Consider the following 20,234-nt stretch of genomic DNA (forward strand, 5'->3'; position numbering starts at 1 on the left):
CAAAAGCTGGGATTACCAAAATCCTAACAAGGTACTGGAAACACTGGTCAGGAATGGGGTTATTTAGTTCTTAAAAGTGAGGTTTTGCAATCCTGCCAGCACAGGGAGGGGACAGTGATGGATATTGCTGCTTGTGCTGCCAGTTCCAAGAGTCAGTGAACTCCTGGAGTTACCAGTTGACAATAGGATGGTGTGAGGAACCTCAAGGTAATGTACAGGAGCAAGTGAATCATTGGGAAACCTGAGGAATAGAAATCTTCTGTCTTTCATGAGTGGAATATGAATATAATCTCTTTTTCCTGTCTACCAGGTAATTCCTGGAATTCATATTTGGCTTCTAAATAGCATCACAGTCCTTTAGTGCCAATTAACAGGAGAAATTTGTCACAAAAGGAGAATTTAATAATCTTTGTGTCTAATTTATTACAAATTAGAGGCAAATTGTATTATGGGAGACATTTTATTAGCTTAATTTAAATTGATTCTTGTTTCAGTTATGGGAGAGTCAGTGAAAACATGCTGCAGGTTTTTGTGGCTTCATTTTTCATGAAGATTTGTAGGAGGAACATAACCATGATTCTTCATTTAATTGTGTTTTTCTAGTCTTCTTTTTCTTAACAATATGTTTTGTGAAAACATATTTCAGGCTTGTATGTCTGTTGTAGACATTTTTGATAGTTTTTCGTGAAGATTTGTAGGAGGAAGGTAAGTGTGGGGTGGTTTATTTATTTTTTATTCTTTTTGATAGCATAACAAGTAGTCAGAAATTCCTCTGAGAATTAATACTTGCTGAAGAACTTTAAAAGTGCCTTATATAATATTCAATCACATTGGCCAGGATGTAAACCTCTTCCCGTGGTGGGAGCACTGATAAGAAAAATAAAAATTAGCAGCAATGGTGTTGCTATCTCCAAATTACATCCTAAAGGTGCATCATGTGGGCAGAATATAAATATGCAGATTTGTTCAGGAATCAGTGCTTGGCAGCAGAAATGTGAATCAGGGCTGCTTGCTGTCCTCAAGCTACTCTGGATTAAAATATAAAATATCCTGCCTCTAATCAGGGTTGCCTCAGTTATCTGGGCGCTTCCCAGCCAAAAGGGAGGTGTGGCACTGGCATTTTGTAGCACCCCAGCCAATAATTTCTGCATTAGGGAGAGGAGCCTGCTTATTTCTGAATGCCTCTAACCCACAGGTGTTTGCAAACACTGAGGGGAGCTGGAAGGAGTACAAAAAGCTGGGTTAAACCACTGGAATTCAGTGTGGATGGGCAAAGTTCTGTTCATCAATGAGAATCCAAATATCCACATAGAACAGAAAGAGAATTTCAGTTCTGTGAATTAGGTAGACAGCTGGTGCTAATCGTGCGGAGATAATTACAAGAGTTAATTATGTAAGCTGTTATGATTTATGGGGTAAGGACAGTGGCAAATTACTCAAGTTGATAGGGAAAATTGAAGAACAGTTATTATCAAAAAATGGAGTTATGTTACAGACTGAATCGTGCTCAGCAGAACATCTGTGTTCACACATATTGGTGTGATAGGGAAAAAATACCCTTCTTTTTGTGTGGCACTAGAAAATAAGCACAAATATGGGAAAAAACCCAGCAAGTTATCTTCTCTTCTGCAGAAATGTGGAAAAAACATCCAATTTAGCTGCTTTTCTGTTTTTTATGTGAATTAAAAGTAGTTGTTGAAAGCATTTTCTCCTGTATTTTGCTCAGTAACACCTTGCAGTTGGAGTGGGATCAGCTAATGAGCTGCTGCTGAGAGCCACATCATAATTTAAGTCTTTGGTGTGCAGAGCCAGGAATTTGTATGGCAAAATCCCATCCCTGTTTGCTGTGCTGCTGGATGGTCCAAGGGAAGGTCACAAACACAGTGCTCAGGTCTGTTCTCCGCCTCATTTGGAGCAGGGAATCAAATTAGATCTTCCCATGTAACCCCCAACACAATCTGCTTCTTTCTCCAGGTGTTTTGGAGTCTCTTCTGCCAAAGTAAACAAAAAAAAAAAACAAACCAAACAAACCAAAATCAAACCCAGCCATGAGACAGTTTGGAAAAAGATGTTTGTGTTTCCAGACAGTTGTAATGATTTATTTTTTTTCCTTTGATGCAATAAGCTTCTTTTGGAAGCAGCAGGATTTGGAGTGCTCGAGGGTGATCGTTGTACAGCCAGTGAGGCAATGAGAGGGTGCAGTGGAGTGGAAGGGCAGCTGATATCCAGAAAATATAAAAAGGCCCTTCCACTGAAATGTCAGAGCTGTCTTTGCTCAGGTCATTGAGTGTTTCCAGCACCTTGGTGATCTATGAGTGCATGAGAAGAGAGGAGTAACTCATAGCTGTTCACATCCAAAAAATGCCACTAGGAAGAACAAATAATACTTGAACATACAAAGGGCATAGGGGAGAATAGTGAATTTAAAATATTTTTTTTGTAAACAATTAGTCATCCTTCAGAGAAACTCTTTTACATTGATTGCAACTGTCACAACCAGAGCCAAGTATTTGTCTGAATGGTTTTCATAATGTTTGCAGAGCTGTATTTGATTTCCCTGCTTTGGTTTATTAAAAACAAGGAAACATATAAATGCTGTCCAGCCTCAGAAGAACTCCCAACAGCCTCTGTCATTGATATTTAAATGTGTAGAATAACAGAATCAAAATTATTTGTGCTGGAAGAGACCTTTAAAGATAACTGGTCCAGTCCCTGTGCCATATGCCACCAGTGTCCTCAAGCCTTTCTCCAAAGGGCTGCTCTCATCCCTTCATCACCCAATCTGTGCTGAAAACACAATAGCAAGGCATCTGTCCTGTGTGAGGGACCAGAGAGAAACCATAAGGATTAGCAGGACAATTAAAAAAAAATAGGGAAAAAAAAGGCCTATCAATATTTGCCTCAAGAGTTGTCAATATGTGCTTGTCTTTAACATGGTTGTGGAAAGTCTTGGGTGACTCAAGCAATTTGAGCAGATACTGAGCAAAGAGAAGGTAAAGGGGGAGAATTACAGCTCTTAAACTTGTGGCCCACCCCTTTCAGAATTCTGCAGGGAAGGCAGTTGAATTCAGAGAGCCAGGAATGTTCTTGTGTGAGCTGGAACTGCTGACAAGGGATTGATTTGTGATCCAGCTCTATCCCCTTTCACTTCTGGCATTCCCTGCCCACACCTGACCTCTGCCATAGGGAAATCCTTGTTAATAGAATTTTCTGTTTTTAGCAAAGACATGCTCACCTTTCTTTTGTGCTGCTGGAGCTGGGTAAGGAGGCCTCAATTCAGGATGGGTTTGAACTATTAATTAGTGAAGTGCTGTTATTTCAGCAGAGATCTGTGCTAGGACTGTGTGAAGCTTCTTTAATAAAATAAGAGAGCAAGGTTCCCTAGTGTGATCACAAAGCCAGGATCATTACAAGGCTGCCAAATGAGCTTATGGTAATTATCAAGTGATATATTTGATAATTGTACAGAATTTTGGGTGACTTCTGCATCAATTAGTAACAGATGATGGAGACTTTCTTTCCTTTGTACCACTTTTGGTGGGGTAAGATATTTAAAATAAACCAGTTAGCTTTAAAGCCCTGCTGAAAAACTGAACTCTTTTAATAAGATAAAAGGTTATTATTATTTTTGCTTCATTTCTTAAATGCAATTTATATAAATTCATAGGTTATTGGATTTTTAAAAATAGGAAGGAAACTTGGATGCCATGGATTTTTCTTTCACTAGTATCAGAAGCCTTCCTTCCCCTTTGCCCTGTCCCAGTACAGCTGACTTTGTGGAACAGGAGTTCTAAATTCAGAAGAGATTGCTGTTTTAGCCTCTTAACTTGTAATTTAATGTAATTTAAAGAAGCTGACACAAGGTGGGCAAAATGGCAATATTGCAGTTTTTATGAGTGGTTTTTCTCCTATGGGAGCTCTGTATTACCCAGAACTCAACCTGTTGCTGCAGAGACTGGAATCCAGAATTCCTTTTCCAGGGGAATGTCCTAGCCCCACATGGAGATTTCTCTCCTTGTTTCATCTGGATGCTGTTGATCAGAGGCTAGTGATATGTTCCCTTTTTTTGGATTTCATGTCAAAATTTGAAAGCCTTTGCTTCAAGTTTACAAATCACTGAGTCAAAGACAGCCTCTAGCACCGTTTGTGATCTTGTGCTCTCTTGCTGGCACTCTTCCCATGATTATATTTGAGTCCCACCTTTTGACATGATGGAAACTCATTTTTTTAATGTCTGAAACAAAACAAATAAGGAAAAAAAGAGCAGCAAAACATTTATGAAGTGGACTCAAAAAGAATACACCAGTGTTTCCTTTTAAAAAAGAGGATTGACTTTGGAGGTGCTCTTTTCTACATGTAGATTACCAGAAGTAGTAGAAGTTGTCTCCATCTTCTGTGGTAATTTGGGTTTTCCTATGGATTGTGTTAGTTCTGGACTCAGCAGCTGAGAGCATTAGCAAAGGTTTTCTGCCAGTGCTGGATCCTCTTCATCTCTAGGACCTGCACATGTTCATTTGCTCTACACAGAAGTTCTTAACTGAGAAGATTTGGAGCACTTGTAGACAATTTAGGGGGTTTTTCTCTATTTCTGTATATTTAGCAACATAACAAAAAGCATTTCTTTTATTTCAAAAAGGCCCTAAAGAAAATAATAGGAGATATTTTATTTCAATTTTTAATTATTTCCACATTAGGAAGTTCTGATAATTTTTTCTTATTGTTTCGTGGTGGGTTAGAATTATTTGCATTTCTGTAGGTGTCCATAACTGGAAGCCAATGACAATGGTCACCTATGAAAGGATCTTCAGGAAATTTCATGAGGAATATTTGCAAGGGAAAGATAATATAGGAAATATTATTTCTAGATATAAACAGTAGGAATAAACTTCCCAGATGATGGATGAATATTTCATTCCAGTAGCCAAGCAGACTCCTTCCTGAAAGAAGGCTCTGGAATACATTTTTTTCTCCCAATACATCCATGTATATGGTATTTTCAAGCCCTGATTATATATATAGATATAGGTACATATATTTATTCTTCCACAGTCTGTAGTTTTAAGATGTGATTTGAAAGAAAAAAACTGACTGAAAGAAAAAAAGTAGCACAAAGAGCATGGTAAAAGGCTTTTTGGTCAAAACTGTACCACAGACCTGGTCACTCTTCTGGTAACAGGGATGACAATGACTTTTCATACTTGCTTTAGAATCTTTTGGTTTTTAGTGAAATGTCTTTATTACAAAGGCATCTATTTTCTTACAGCAAATTTGTGGCTTAGAACACTGATACAACAGTACAGGTGCTCTGGGGTGTACCCTGGTTAGGGAGAACTGCATCCCTGCTCATTTTTTTGTGCATTTAACACCTGATGATACCAATTCAATATTCCAGTTTTACAGAGCAGCAGCCTGGTACTGCTGGAATCATTCAGGATTCCCTCTTTGCCCAGCACTCAGCTGTGGGATGTACACACTGGGCTGTGTTTTTACATGTTCTAATCAGTTTATTGACAGCTCAATAAAGAATTCCTTCAGGAGATTCTGCAAACATGGAAGCAGTTCACTTTTGTTTAAATACTAGTAGGATCATTTTGCTGCCTGCTGTGATTTTATGACAAAATATTAGGAATACAGTGAAGCAGCACTAAGGCAAAGAGTTTTAACCTGTATAATCTTTGCAGGAGGAGCTCTTTGTACCTTTCATGTCTGCAAAATGGCCACAATGTTTTTGTCACCACTTGCATGTCACTGCCAGTATATTATCTCAAGGGACAATTGCTTTTTGAGTGGTTTTTGACCCTTGTGTGTTCAGATTCCGTTTTATCAGTGCCTTCAATTTTTAAAAATGAAAACAGGTAACAAAAACGATGCTTTGACACCACAGTCCTGCCAGCCTGGTTCTTATCTTTTTCTTTTTGCTGCTTGGCTTTGATTTGCTTAGCTCAGACTGAGGAGAGGTTAAAAGGAAAACCCTCTTTTGGGGGATGTGCCGCTGGATTTTATACTTCCAATTTTATCTATTCAAAACATGTGGCTGCTACATCCCTTCCAGGGCACAGAAAATAGTGTGAGGATTGAATTAGGTGTTTCTATAAATAGGGAATTGTTCAAACTGACAAAATCTTGTTTTTCCTGCCCAAAGGTAACGACACTGGTGAACACAAGCAATAAAGGACCGTCTGGGAAGAAGAAAGGGCGCTCGAAGAAGGCTCATGTTTTGGCTGCCTCAGTGGAGCAGGCCACTCAGAACTTCTTGGAAAAAGGAGACCAAATTGCTAAAGAGAGCCAGGATCTCAAGGAGGAGTTGGTTGCCGCTGTAGATGATGTTCGGAAACAAGGTATGTGGGAAAATGTGGATTCTTTTTCTTCTTTTCTGCCATGGTTGGGATTAAATTGTGAGATGGTGTTTCTTGCTTGGACTCAGATGTTTATTAGTTCTTATCTATGTTACAGTCTCACAAACTATGAGCTCTACAACACTTCACTAACAAGGCAAAAATAAACCCCAATCTTTCTGTCTACAAGGTCTTTTAAGGATGAACTGTCCAATTAAGAAATGACACCTGAATTATTTTTATTTTAACCCAATAACCAACCACCTGTGGCCTGCAATGTGGACTTTTTTATCCAATTACACAAAACCCATGGAGGAGAAGGTGAAGAAGAAGGTGAAGAAGAAGGACCAGCCTCTGCCCTACAACCTCCATCTTGCTGTATATCTATTACTGTATTCTAAACCCTTAAACTCTAAGTTTCCCACCCTGTGATATCACACATTTCTATTCAAACTACACACCCACAATCCCATTCTATCATTCCATTCTGGAAGCCTTCTCCATGGCTTCAGGTTAAATGCACTGTTCTCCTGGGGGTCAGTGTCTGTCAGCACAGAAAGTCTGAAATTCTCAGCAGCCAGGGTTCCAAAAAGAAAAAAATGCTTGATGGGAGCAGAGCTTTGCCCAGTGCCAAAGCTTACTGTTCCATTTTTCAGCCTGGTTTTTATTCTGCTGTGTGACAAAATGATGTGATTTTTTTCACTTGGCTGAATCTGAGCAGTGGTTTTAAGCCTGTGGGTGCAAATGTAGCTCTAGGATTATGGTACATATGTTTCTGAACAATCTAACAATTATCAACCAGATAAAAGAGCAATATAGAATACTTGTGATTGCAAATATATTAAAATAGTATTAAAGCCTAAAAATGCAAATATAATAACAATATTAAAACAATTATTTTCTGGGTGTTGGTGATAAAATAAATGGATATTCACAAGATCTGACAATTTTCTTTAGGAAGATAAAATGGCTTTGAGGTGCTTTCAAATTTACCTGTGTGGTAGGGGAAAAATATGTTTTCAATATATGCCTGTGACAAAATGTTTCAGTTGTATTGACTTTGCAATTATTTTTCTTGCAGCAGAATTAAGTACCTTTCAGGTTTATTCCATTGTAACTCCTACAATCTAAAGATACCATCTGCCAGTATCATCAGCCCTGGGTTTTAGAACAAGACTGAGAGATCTCCAAGTGAGATTTCCAAAGGAGTCTAAAGGACTTGGGTGTAAAATACTGATATTCAGTGAGTTACTCGCCCAGAACTCATACTATGGGGTTTTTTTTTATCTTGTGAAAATTGGACTGAAGTGATCATAAGAGAAGGCAGGGTTAAATTTTGTGTATAGAAGCACTGATCAGTGAATATTCCAGTCTGTTCTCTCCTGAGGGTATTTTTTCCTCCTCTCCACTCTGTGTATATTTGGTTTCACTGTTTTCATGTTCCTGTGTGGTTTGGGTTTTCTTAAACATTCAGTTGTCAGTGCATAAGAATAAGTTAAGTATTTGCTCTATGCTCTATGTACAATGATATTCCAGTATTCTGGTGGGGTTTTATAGGTTTTTTTTGGTTATTTTTTCTGCTGGGTGTTTTTTGTGATGGTTTTGATTGGGTGGGGTGTTTTTTAAGTTTTTAATGCTGATGCCTGGCTGTTCTGGCATTAATTTTCATTTGTCAACTGTTTTAGTTTTTCTTGCTTACATGACTTCTTTTGTGTTGTGTCAAGTTGTAGCTCAGCATCTGCAGTGGTGACATGAGAGCCCATGCTCTCTCTGAATTTATAACATTTTCCCTTTTGGGTTTGTGATGCTGACTCAGCTTCTCCTCAGGAGCCTTCTCCTGAGTTAGAGACATCAACCTAAACTTACACACTCTTTATCTAGACTGAATTTCTGAATTTTTACATGACAAAAAGACTTTTACTTTTCTTAACCTATATTTAGAAAAAAACCAACCCAAACAACAGTGAAGAAGCAGAGAGGAGGAAAAAAATCTTAAAGAGAATTACACAGAATGACACAGACATTCATCTCTTGTCAACACTCCAGGCTGGGAAAAAAAGCCTGTCAGAAAAGTGGAGCAGCTTTTTTTGGGGCCTGTTCAACACAATCCCATAATGAGGAGAGCAGGAGACACCACACACCATTATTAGCACCCACGAGCCGTGTAAATGAGAGCAGCCCTGGTGTGATGTGAAATGATATGTTTAGCTGGGTGGCATAAAAAGCTGGATTAATGAACTGAGGCTGTGTTTTCCTGGCTGATTTCCTGGCAGGGTTCCAGCTGGGATAATTACATCGTCAACCTAAAATTGTCTGTGGCACTTGCAGCTGGCTCTTGGTGTGCTCCTCATTTCTTGCCTTGTGTTGCTGGGTAGGGTTGTGTCCTACTAAAGGCAGCAATTCACTCCAGGGACTCCTGCTTTCCATTGATAGATGTGGAACAAGTGCTCTGTGTCATTGCAAAATGCTTTGCAATGAATGAGAATGTCCACAGTGTTAAGATTCTTATTCCTTCTGGAGTGTGGAAGGGTAATTTCTGTTGGCTGTGGAAAAGTTTGGTGATAAATAGGTTTGATTTATGAAACCTGTTCTAAAAACACAAAAGGCAAAAAACCAAAGGATTTGATGCCTAAAGCTCATCCCTGTGTCTCTCTGTATCCCATAATGATTCCATGATAGGAACACTTACACTTCACCTAAGTGAGATTATCCAGTTGCTGGGCCATTGAATGTTTGCTGTGGGTGTTTATTCTGGTACTGTCAGAATTGTGTAAAAGATCTCCCAGATGGGGGACAAAGAAGACCTGGAAATGTGGAAGTTTATCATTCATGCCTTTTTATATTAAGGAATGTAAATTAAGGAGAAGCAGACAAGTGTTGGAACCGGATGAGCTGCAAGGTCTCTTCCAACTCAAACCATTCTATGATTCCATGACCATAAAGAGTGAAGCTGTGAACCCTGAGAAGTGCAGAGAAGTGAAAAAGAACTCACAGGAATAAAAATACATCATATGCTATACTCACAGCATAAGTATCTAAATGCAACTGGTCTTTTATTGATCAGTAGAGAACAAGGAAATTCCCTGTGGAGGAGAAATTCAGGCCATGATTGACACAAAAATCTATCAAGAACTGCCTTTCCACTGGGCTCCAGTTTGATTAAATTTGTTAGGACACAGGTGGGATGCTGCAGAAAGCAACACAAGGAAATAGGCTACATTCGTGTAAATTTATTTTATCTGGTAGATGGCTTTGGCAATGTCTGTCTGTAGGTATGTGCTGATGACTGCCTGATTTTAATGTAATTTTCCTGGAAGTTTTCTGGCATATAGCTGGAACTTCCATTAGAAACATGATTTAGTCCAGCTGCTGGTTGTTGTGTTTTAAATTATTTTGCTTTTCCAGCATGGTAGATAAAATTTCACACAACAATGTGAAATCCATACTTCATTCAAGTGGCAGAAAATACCTATTGATGTTTTTTGTGTTTGAAGACAGGGTAAAGTTGAGGTAGACTTAGTTTTTTTTCATACAGATTTATGGACATTGTAAAAATGAATGTGATCTGTGTACTCTGTGACTATCTTGACATTGTGGATGAACAGCTCTGAGACATGAAAGTGACTTTAACTTTCTTGGCAATTTTTTTTCTCTCTGACAGAGCACACTAAAAATAATATCTTTAGTGCTTTAATGCTTTTAGCATCTAGTTTTGAAATTTTTTGAATGAAATTTTAAAACTAGAACTAAATTCTTTAAAAGATGGTTTCTGGAGAAATCTAGAAAATCTAGAATCTAGATAACCTGGGTTTTTAGACAAAAAAACCCCTGTTCTTTTCACTTAAACATATACTCTCCCTGTACCTATTTATAACCTTTTCACTGAAGTATATGAAAACTTTTTTTGCTTACAGAAGTTAGCATGTGCTAGTTCTTGATAGAGGAAAAAGTGTCTGGGGAAAGAAATTACTGAGAAATAGGTTTTTTAGGCCAACCAGAATTTCTGTTCATCCTGAAAGGTGAAGTGGAGCATGTGGGCAGTCCTGCTTAATGGGAGAATGAATCTTTTGAAAGAACCTTTGTGTACAATAAACATATTCTCTTTTTTCCAATAATATCTGTGATGAGGTGCTCTGCAACTTGCTTTTTGTCTGTCTGGTGGCTCATGCCTGGGCTGAAAGCTTCTAGCATAAAGATTTGATGTCTCCTGTTCAGCAAATCACTGGAGTCATGGCCTGAAAACTGTTACCTTGTTAATAAAAAATGTTCCTTTCCTATTTTGAATTGCATGTTATGTATGGAAGTGACTTCAATTGTTATTCATGTTTGCAATGCTCCTCCTGAGAAATCTGAGCCCCTAAATGCCATTCCATGCTAATGCTGGCTCTTTCAGACTCTTTTCCATCCATTAATTATCTTTCAGCTCTCTGAGAGTTGAGCTGCAGAAAGACATCAACATTCCTACTCCGAAATGATTTAAAACACTTATGAGGAAAAAGCAGATGTTGTAGAGCATCTCCAAGAGTTGCCATAGAGAAAAGTAGGGTCAGGAGTTCCCAAAACCAGGGGTGAGGCTGCTGCAGCTCCATGGCCCCAGTTTGAAGCAGGAATGAGACTGATCCTTTATTTCCCTTAGGGACATGCATACAAGCACACATATACAGCTCATGGATATAGTACATATATAATATACATGTATATAATTTATGTTTATGGCTGACCACACACATCAGCCTCTCAGCACTCACTGTTCTGTGATTCTGTGAGACACTGGAACTGTCTGCCCAAAGAGGTGGTGGGTGCCCCATGGCTGGAAATATTCAAGGTCAGGTTGGGTGGAGCTCTGAGCAACCTGGTCTAGTTAAGATGTCCCTGCTCATTGCAAGGGATGGACTAGGTAACCTTCAAAATCCCTTCTAACCCAAACTATTTTATTTTTCTGTGAAACAAACCCAACAGCACCAATGTCTTGTCCTGCTCCACTCTGTTCCTGATCAGGATTGATCTTTAAGAACAAAACTAAAAGTGGAGAAAAAATGAAATGCATACAGGGCATGGCAGGGGGGTAGGAACTAGATAGTCTTTTAAAGTCCCTTCCAACCCAAACCATTCCATGATTTTATGACTTGCTGTACACATTAAGTTTAGGCTTTTTGGGAGAACTGCTGATGAGTCTGTTTTTTGCTAAAGCCAGCTGGCTACTCAAGGATCTTCACTTCTTCTCTGTTCTCTGCACTATTTCCAAAAGATTTATTTATGTTTAGTCTTGGCTGGAGCTTTTCTGATATTCATTTCACTTTTCAGTGTGTTGTTTGAGCTCATGTTAGTTTAAATTTATTAAAGTGACTTTTATCTCCCAGATATGTTTGTTATAAAGTTTGATCTATTGCCTGAACATGCCAGTTCAAGACAGATTTTGCAAAAGCAGTGATATAAGTTTAAAAAGTAATATAAAATAATACATTTGGCATTTTTTAATCCTTTATTTATTTACATTGTCTTTCTTAAAGATTTTATACTATTGTGGCTTAATATCAGGATAAAAATCAGAATAAAATTTCTTTAACATGCCAGCTTCTGACAGTTGTCAAAAATAAAATTATACTCAGAAACTGAAAGATAGGGAAGTAGTGTTTCTTCCTGAAATATTTGATTTAATATTAAAATCAAATCCTAAAATTACTGCTTCTTCTTTTAGAAGAAATATTACTGTAAGTAAAGGTTTTATTTGAGAAGTATTTGAGAAATGCAGCACAGTTAAAAAGAAAAAAAAAATTCCTACCAAGGGACTGTAACTAGGCCATATTTTGCAGTAAATATTTAACTCCACCACCCATTAGTATGCATGAAATTTCTGGATTCAGGTCAAATTTGGAGAATAGCTTCAGTAGGATTTAAATTAGGAAAATTATTAAAAGAAAAAAAAAAAAATCTTACAAATTGGGATAGGTACCACCACAGGCAGTTATCTTGCCCTGTTCTGTCTTCCAGCAGTAATTCCCAAACTGGATAGGCTTAATCCACAGTGAGTAATCCTCAGCAGCATTTAATGTACAGCCTTTTCAATTAAGTTTTGAGCTAACCATGAGCAATGTTCTGCGAGGAGATTTCCTCCATGCATGAAATTTGTGTTTGTGTCCCCTCTGTGCGTAATTCAATGTGGAGATTGGAGCTGAAGTCCCTGACCCCTCAGAATGGTTCTGTGAAGCTGCAGAGCACCACAGGGTGAGCATCTTGACCTCTCTTTTTGAAGCTGTTCTGATTTATGTGGCACTGAAACTTCCTCTAAGTCCCAGCTGAGTGCTGGAAATAAAATCACTGTTGATTCATTAGGCAGAAATTCTGAACTGAGGTTCTTTTTCTTCAACATTAAAAAAAATAAAAAGAAGAAGGAAATAAAAAAGGAAAAGTTTGAGTCATCTTCGAACTGGAAAATCAGTTATTTTAGTCTGTCAGATCAAAAGTTTTGGCAGGAAATTCCTTTTAGCCTGGCACAGGAGTGACCTCAGATGACTGTGTAGGTCAGTGATGGAAGTTTTTTGCTGAGCAAAGGAACTGAGAGTTTCACCAGCTGTCTGATGAAGGATAGGAAAACTGGTGGGAGATCAGGAGTGGTGCAGAGGCTTTGTCCGGGATATTTAAATTGGGAAGTAGCATACTGAAGGGAGAAAGAGTTAAGTAAATGAGCTTAAGATTTGGTCATTGCTTTATGCTTCTGTCACTGAACAGTGAATTTTCAGTCTTTTAAAAACGAACTGGAAAATTTCAAGTATGACTTTGTGATCATTACACACACACACAAAATAAAGAATTGCTAACAAACTTTTACAATAAAATTTCATTGTGTTGAGTAAATTGCTGCAAAGAAATTCCTTTTTTATAAGGGATGTTTTCTGTGTTTAGAAATGTAACTGTAAATACTGCTGCAATTCATCTAACATGGGAGGATCTTGGGTTTGGATCCATGCTACCAGATTATTTCTGCTTAGTTAAAAGGGGGAATGGCATTAAACTGAAGGAGGGCTGTGGGAACTCAGCACATTGCTCCGGATGTCCAGAGCTACCAAGAGAACCCTTGGAGGGCTCCGAGGTCTTGGAATGTTGCCAAAAGCACTTGGTGGCTTAACTTTGATCCCTCTAGGGATGTGCCACCTGCATATGAAGATATGAGAATCACTGGGGTTTAAATGATGTAGAAATAGTATATTTGCAAGGTGAAACACAGGTTTTAAGGTTTTGGTACAGGTGGGTTATGGAGACAAGATGGAGGAATTTAGGCCTGTCTCGTGGTTCTTCTTTCTTCTTCTTGTCATCCATTTTCTGTGTGATGCAAGCACTTTTGGATAGGTTTTTGGTGAAGGTACACTTGCTAACAAGGGTGAAAGGTATTGGGATAAAAGGTAAATATGATTTATGTAGTTTTTACTATAAAAAGACATGGCTGCCCCGTGGGCAGTCAGAGTGCCTTTGGTTGCCTTGCTGGTCAGATCCCGTCTGGGCAGAGAGAAAACTTTGTAGATAAGAAATAATAAACAGCCTTGAAGACCAAAAATCTGAGAGTCCAGTCTTGTCTTTTGAAGCCCGATCTGAATGAACCATCCTACGCGTGTCTGGGCAGAGACAGACAGCAGCCGACCCGGACAGAGGGCAGGTTTAGATGAGCTACGAGGAGAAATCCTCCCTGTGAGGGTGGTGAGGCCCTGACACAGGCTGCCCAGAGAAGCTGTGGGAACAGAGGCTCTTCTTTTCATGTCAGCTTTCGTGAAGGTGGGAGCTTCTCTTCAGAGGTGCTTGTTTATGGTTTGCAACCGTAGCCACTGGTAAAGATGGATTTTGCAATTAGGAACTGTTTGGAGGTGAATTTTGCAAACTCTGGGGGCAGCAAGAAAAGCCAGCAAGGTCCCGTGTGGGATTCACATTCTCTGAACCTGAGAGAAGCAGAGAAAAGAATGATCAAAACAATTCTTTTCTCATTTGCTGCGCCTGTGTTGTGCCAGAATAGAATGCAAATTGGAGATTGTTTACCCACAGTGATGGTGTTTTGTTTCCTTGGCCTATCAGGGCAAAATGTGTGTGTGTGTGTTGGGACTGTCAGCTGACAGTCTGTGCAGTGGAGTGCAGTTGAGTGCTTGGCAGGTTCAGTTTAGATGTAATATAGAATATAGAATAGAATAGTATAATAAAGTAATTATTAACCTTCTGATGAGATGGAGTCCTCCTCATCCTTTCTCTCCCCCTCGTTGGGGCTGCACTGCATTTCCTGTAGTTCTGAGGTGAGGCCGCCATGTGCCTGTGGGGACAGAGCGCTCTTCTCATCCCCTCACCCCACAGTGGCCGTGGCAAACCCGGAAATGGTGGGAACCAGCAGCGGGAGTGATGCAAACCCCACGTGAGCTGGAAAACTTTTGTCTGCCTCTAGAACTGCTCTGTGGGCTCCTGTCTTTCTGCTACGGGTTGCTGCCGTCTTGTCTCTTTGTTCCTGTGGCCCACAGTCACCCTTTTGGAGGGCACAGGTGTGGGGCCATCTTCCCTTTGTCCCTCAGCCACACGGCCGCCTCAGGCGGGCGCCATCTTGGGAAGGCCAATTCCAACATTTTGGGTCTCTCTTTGTGTCCATGAGTCTTGTGAGATTGAACAGTTTTGTACCTAGCAGTTACTTACTGTTATTTTTTGCCTGTTGCTGCTCCATTTGTTGGTAAACAGTTGTTTTTTCACTTATATCTACTCATAATCTTTCCTTACTGGTGCCAAGGGATTGGTTGGAATTAAGCGGAGGTGGCTCTTTTTGGTGTGTCCAACTTTATAAATGGTCTTAAACCAAGACACTGCCCCATCTCTGGAAGGGTTCAAGGCCAAGCTGGATGGGTCTTGGAGCAATCTGGTCTAATGGAAAGTCCCCTTGTCCATGGCAGGGCATGGAACCAGATGAGCTGTAAGGTCTCTTCCAACCCAAACCATTCCATGAATTTGTGATTACCCAGTGGCATTTAATGAGAAAGATGCAAGCAGTCCTTGGGGCACTAAGAGTCTTCCTTTCCTCCCTGCTCACTCCTCCTGTTTGCCTACAGTACGTTTTGTTCTGTGTTCTTTATTTTTTGACTGCATTTTCCATGGCAGTCATCCAACTTCAAAAGTTGTATAAAAGCTTCTTTCTCCCATACAGATTAGGCTTTAATTTTGGATATGGTTTCAGAAAGCAGTATTCGATAAGAGAAGTATTAAAAATGACAGCATGAAAATTTGAAATATACTTTCTAATATCTGAGTCCTAAAAGATGCTTAGTCAGTATATAAAAGGCTTTAATTTATTGCCTTTCCATTTACCACTTTGAACACGTCTTTTTCTGAAGTACATTTTTCACATACTACAAAGGCCAATAATACTTTACAGAGTGAGGGAATATAAAATGTTATAATCAAATAACAGGCGCTGATTTCCTCTGAGAAGTGTCAAATTATAGCATTCTGATCTCCAGCTATCTTGTTCTCTCTGTTTTAATCCCTTTATCAGAGACAACTTCTTTTTAGGCTTTAGATCTGTGAGATATTCCAGCTGCTGTTTATATATGAACATGGGAAAAGGAGCCTGTTCTGTATAGCTAATGAAATTTAGAATTATTTTCATACCTACTAAAAATAAAATTGTAGGCTCTCCACTGATTTTGATTTCGGATGTTTGCAAATTTCATTCAGCTGTAATTGTTTCAATTGACTTTGAGATCTGTCTGCTTTTTTTTTTTTTGTATTTTAGTTGTAGATAGGTCAGTTGTTAACCTCTGTTCATATTATGTGATTTCTATAGTATGTGATGAGATATTTGTTTTTTCTTCAGAAAATACGTCACTTCTACTTCCTTTCACCTGTTTGTGGTGGACTTTATGGTTTTAAATCTTTCCTTACTTTATTTATTCAACACTTATCTGTCTGGCCAGAGAACTTGGGTGGGACTTGGTGAAAAAAAGGAGAGTCTGTGACCTTTGTGAAAAGGGACAAGGGATGGGCAGCTCAGGAAAGCAGCCCAGCGAGAACTGAACCCTGGCTGCTGCCATAGAAAACCAATATAAAAGGATTCTACAAATTTCATTAACGACAGGAGTAGGACCAATTTTGGGGGCTTCATTCTGTTCCCATCTCTGCCCTTCAGCTCAGAGCACTGGGTACCTGAAGGACAACTGCTCTTACAGTTGGTGACTGTGGCAAAGAAGGAGTTTAATACCTCAGCATTTTCCTAATCCTTTGTGACTGAATTTTTTTTCAGTCACAAAGGATGAGGATGGACATAAATCAAAAGGATGGACATAATGGAATCATGGAATGGTTTGGGATGAAAGGGACCTTAAAGCTCATCTAGTTCCAATGCTCTGCCATGGCAGGCATACCTTTCTCTAGACCAGGTTTCTCAGAGCCCTCTCCAGTCTTGATTCCCCTCAGCCTGCCTTCTGCCATGCCCAGGTATTTATAAAGGACAGTCCTAACACTCAACTATCATTTTTTCCTATTACCTATACAGGCTTAGACTAATGATCATTTCTTTCTGTTCTCATTACGAACCTAATGATAATCATGTCTTGCTTATGAGCCTTTTCCTGTGCACAACAGCAATCTGCCTTTCTGGGTGTTGGTGGAGGGCTATAGATTAGTTTTGTGTTTTGATCTCTGCGCTGGAATGTAAATTCACACCATGAGGCTCAGTTATCTCATTATCTCTGCAGAGAAGCTCTTGCAATTTTTAAGCATTCAAGCCATGAGTGTGGTTATATAAAGAAGCTCTTATATTAACACATAGGTGTCATTGCTTGTATGTGAATTCCTATTGAAACTGGCAATAAATTGTTAGGTTACTAAAATGCTGCCAAGTCAAGATTGGTTTTTTAGTCTTAAAAAATTAATTTTTAAACGCATTTCCCAAATTTGGAAATATAAACTTAATTTTCCTGTAATCTGATGCTTTGAGTATGATTTTAGAATCTTTGGTTGTTTTATGGTGAAAAAATAATTGCATTGGATCTCAAATGTAGGTTATTATAAACAATGTGTGCAGATTATGTGAACTATTAGAAGAATTGAAATAATTTTTTTTAAGTGTTCTTGTACCTTCGGTCTGTTTCTCTGTGTAAACCTGCAGATGCTCTCTCTCTCTATTTTATGTTTTCTTTTTCATCTTTTTCTTACTGTAGATATTCCCTGTGCTGATGGCTCTCTCATGTCTACTTTTCTCCTTTCTCATCCTCTCTCATATAGTAGTATCTTTCTAAATTTTTGTATTTAAATTTTTCCTTTTGTTTCTCTTTCTTGGCTGCAAACCCCTCAGTTGTCCAGCATTAACATGCCTGCCCTCTTAATTCCAGCTGGGGTTGTGGGAAGGTTTTTTTTAAGTTTTAGCCATGTTTGTTCCCCAGATTAAGCAGTGCTCACTGCTTCTCTTACTGCTTCTGTAAAGACATTCAGGTAGGATCTAAGTATAAGGAAAAGCATAAATTAGCAGGAATACAAAAGTGACCCTCAAAACAAACAGGGAGCTGATAATCCACCAGACTGATCAATCTCATCATCAATCCTTCCCCCTCCTCACAGTGCTTCCCATGTGCTGACATTATCAACTTGCTGCTCCTTCTTTTTCACAGATCACTGGGATTTTTTGATAAATTTTGTTATGAAAACGCATCTTGGTGGAAAATATCAACCCTTTGAACTGAAGCTTATCTCAAAAAACATCAATTTCAAATAAACTCTTTATTGGGTATTTTCTTTTCATGTGATGATAGAGAGTGATGGAACTGATTCTAATTATGATTTTGAACTTAGTTCATGGTGCCTTGGGCACAGATAGAATCTACCCTTGAACTTGCTTTCCTCTACAGTATTTGTGAGCCTCTTCAAGCCCCAGAATGAAAATAATATCCAGAGTGGTGGAATCTATGTGCCTAATGCCACATTTGTTTCCTTGGAGTGCTTCCTTTTCCATGCATTTTGGGTGCTTTTCAAATGTTGTTCCCTTCTATACCTGATAAGTTAAATTTATTAATGACAGCTCTATTTAAATTAATAAATTGTTATGCAGAAATCCATTAAATGATTAAACTCAAGTTGTTAATCACTAGGACTTTCAGGTTTTTCTTTGTCAGTTCCATTCATTTTAGTCCTTTTTTAAAATAATGATTTTAATAAATGCACCATGCACAGTTCACCAGAAAGTCAGCAACTTTTCCTAACATTTTCCACTGCAGTTTCTTACTTAGGTGATGAACTATTCTACTCATGTTGAATGTGCTTCTTGATGCAACCTTGCAGCATTTGAATAAAGAAGAAGATACTTTAAATTAGAGATTTCAAAATTTTAGTTTGATCATAGAAGTTGTGGGAAAATTGGTGGTTGAACTACTTGCTGGTAGGACAAGGGAGAAGAGATTTCACCTTAGAGTAGATGTAGATGGGATATTGGGAAAAAAATGTTCTCTGTCAGGATGAGGAAGCCCTGCACAGGTTGCCCAGAGCAGCTGTGGCTGCCCCTGGATCCCTGAAAGGCTCCAAAGCCAGGCTGGATGGGGCTTGGAGCAACCTGGGCTAGTGAAAGGTGTCCCTGCCCATGGCAGGTGGTGGGACAAGATGGGCTTTATGGTCCCTTCCATCCCAAACCTCTCTGTGATTCCATGTTTTGTCAAAGATTGTAGTTCAGCAGCGTGATTTCTGCCAGGATACAAATAAAGCAACATTATAATTCAGTTGAACTTGAGTTTTTAAATCTGCCTCTGTATTTATTGATATCTCAAGAGGTCCAATGTGTTTTTGTGTTCCCAGACAGAGTGCTGAGCATCTAAAATGTTCATGCAGTGTTCCCTGAACACTCCAGTTCAGTGAAGGGAGATCAGTTTCATATGCCCCTGAAGGATGTTAATCCTTAGAGTAACTGAGTTGCAGACAAAGAGGGATTAGAGATGCTAATGTATCCTCACATCCCAAATAATTTAGTTTTGAATTGAAATTTAATTGGGTTTTTATTTTACTTAAGTGTATCAGTGGTGTTCCAAATGCACTATTAATCTGACTATTAATTAGAAAAGTTCTTTCTAAAACATAACATTAGTTGATAAATTGTCTTACATTGTCATAGATATTGGTTAAATACCTAAAAGTTCTGTATTCTTGCTATTTTCAGTCCCTCAGGAAAGAAGTAGTTGGGTTAATTAAAATTACATATTTTAATGGTCCATGAAGTGAATGATGTGGTGTGTTCATGGATCTAAGAGAGAACATTGAATCTAAAATACCTACTAGATTTAAGGATATCCATCCATTGTGCTTTAAAATTCAGAGTGATTCATCTTCTATCACTCTGTCTAAATATCAAATGTAAAGTGAGTCAAATGTAAGTGCACTGGATTGTCTGTACAATCAGTTCCAGAGAGACACAGCTCCAGGAGCTGAAATGTGACAGGAAAAGTTTGGGCTTGATCAGACATTGCCTTTTCTGGCCTTGAAATCCATTAAAATGATGAGAACAGTGGTCATCCTCCCACAGATGGAGAACAAAGTCCCTGCTGCAAGTGGAAGAGGACATGAGGTTCAGGGACATAGTAGTAAAGATTTAGGAAAAAGGTTTTAAGGAAAGAGAAGACTAAACAGCCATTTGTGTGAAGCTTTTAGAATTCTGAATAGAATTTTTAATGTATATTTGTATTTAATAAGTATGCAAGATGAAAGTGGTCGACAAAAAACTTCCCACATTGTTATAATATCTGAAATGAACATATTCAATTATGGAGAATGGTTTTTAAAATACTGTAAACAAAATATATGTTTTAAGAGATGTGGTAAATAATCAATGTGATTAATAAGGTAGGAGGAATATAGACAGTGAGAAACTAACCATCCAGGACCAGATTAAGGTCATTATTCCTA

At 38.7% G+C, this 20,234-nt stretch overlaps 1 protein-coding gene across 3 annotated transcripts in view; it reads left to right on the forward strand.

Annotated features, from left to right (window-relative positions):
* CTNNA2 (catenin alpha 2) overlaps positions 1-20,234 on the forward strand; it is a gene marked incomplete at both ends in the record, with an annotated part of 408,624 nt that overhangs the window by 32,422 nt on the left and 355,968 nt on the right. For all 3 annotated transcript variants that reach the window (XM_084204871.1, XM_084204872.1, XM_084204873.1), the window contains one exon: positions 6,143-6,338. In XM_084204871.1, coding sequence (XP_084060997.1) covers positions 6,143-6,338 — 196 coding nt within the window. The remainder of the gene's footprint in view (positions 1-6,142; positions 6,339-20,234) is intronic.

The sequence above is a fragment of the Fringilla coelebs genome, assembly GCF_963513975.1.
Source record: "Fringilla coelebs genome assembly, chromosome: 4".
Classification (NCBI taxonomy): Eukaryota; Metazoa; Chordata; class Aves; order Passeriformes; family Fringillidae; genus Fringilla; species Fringilla coelebs.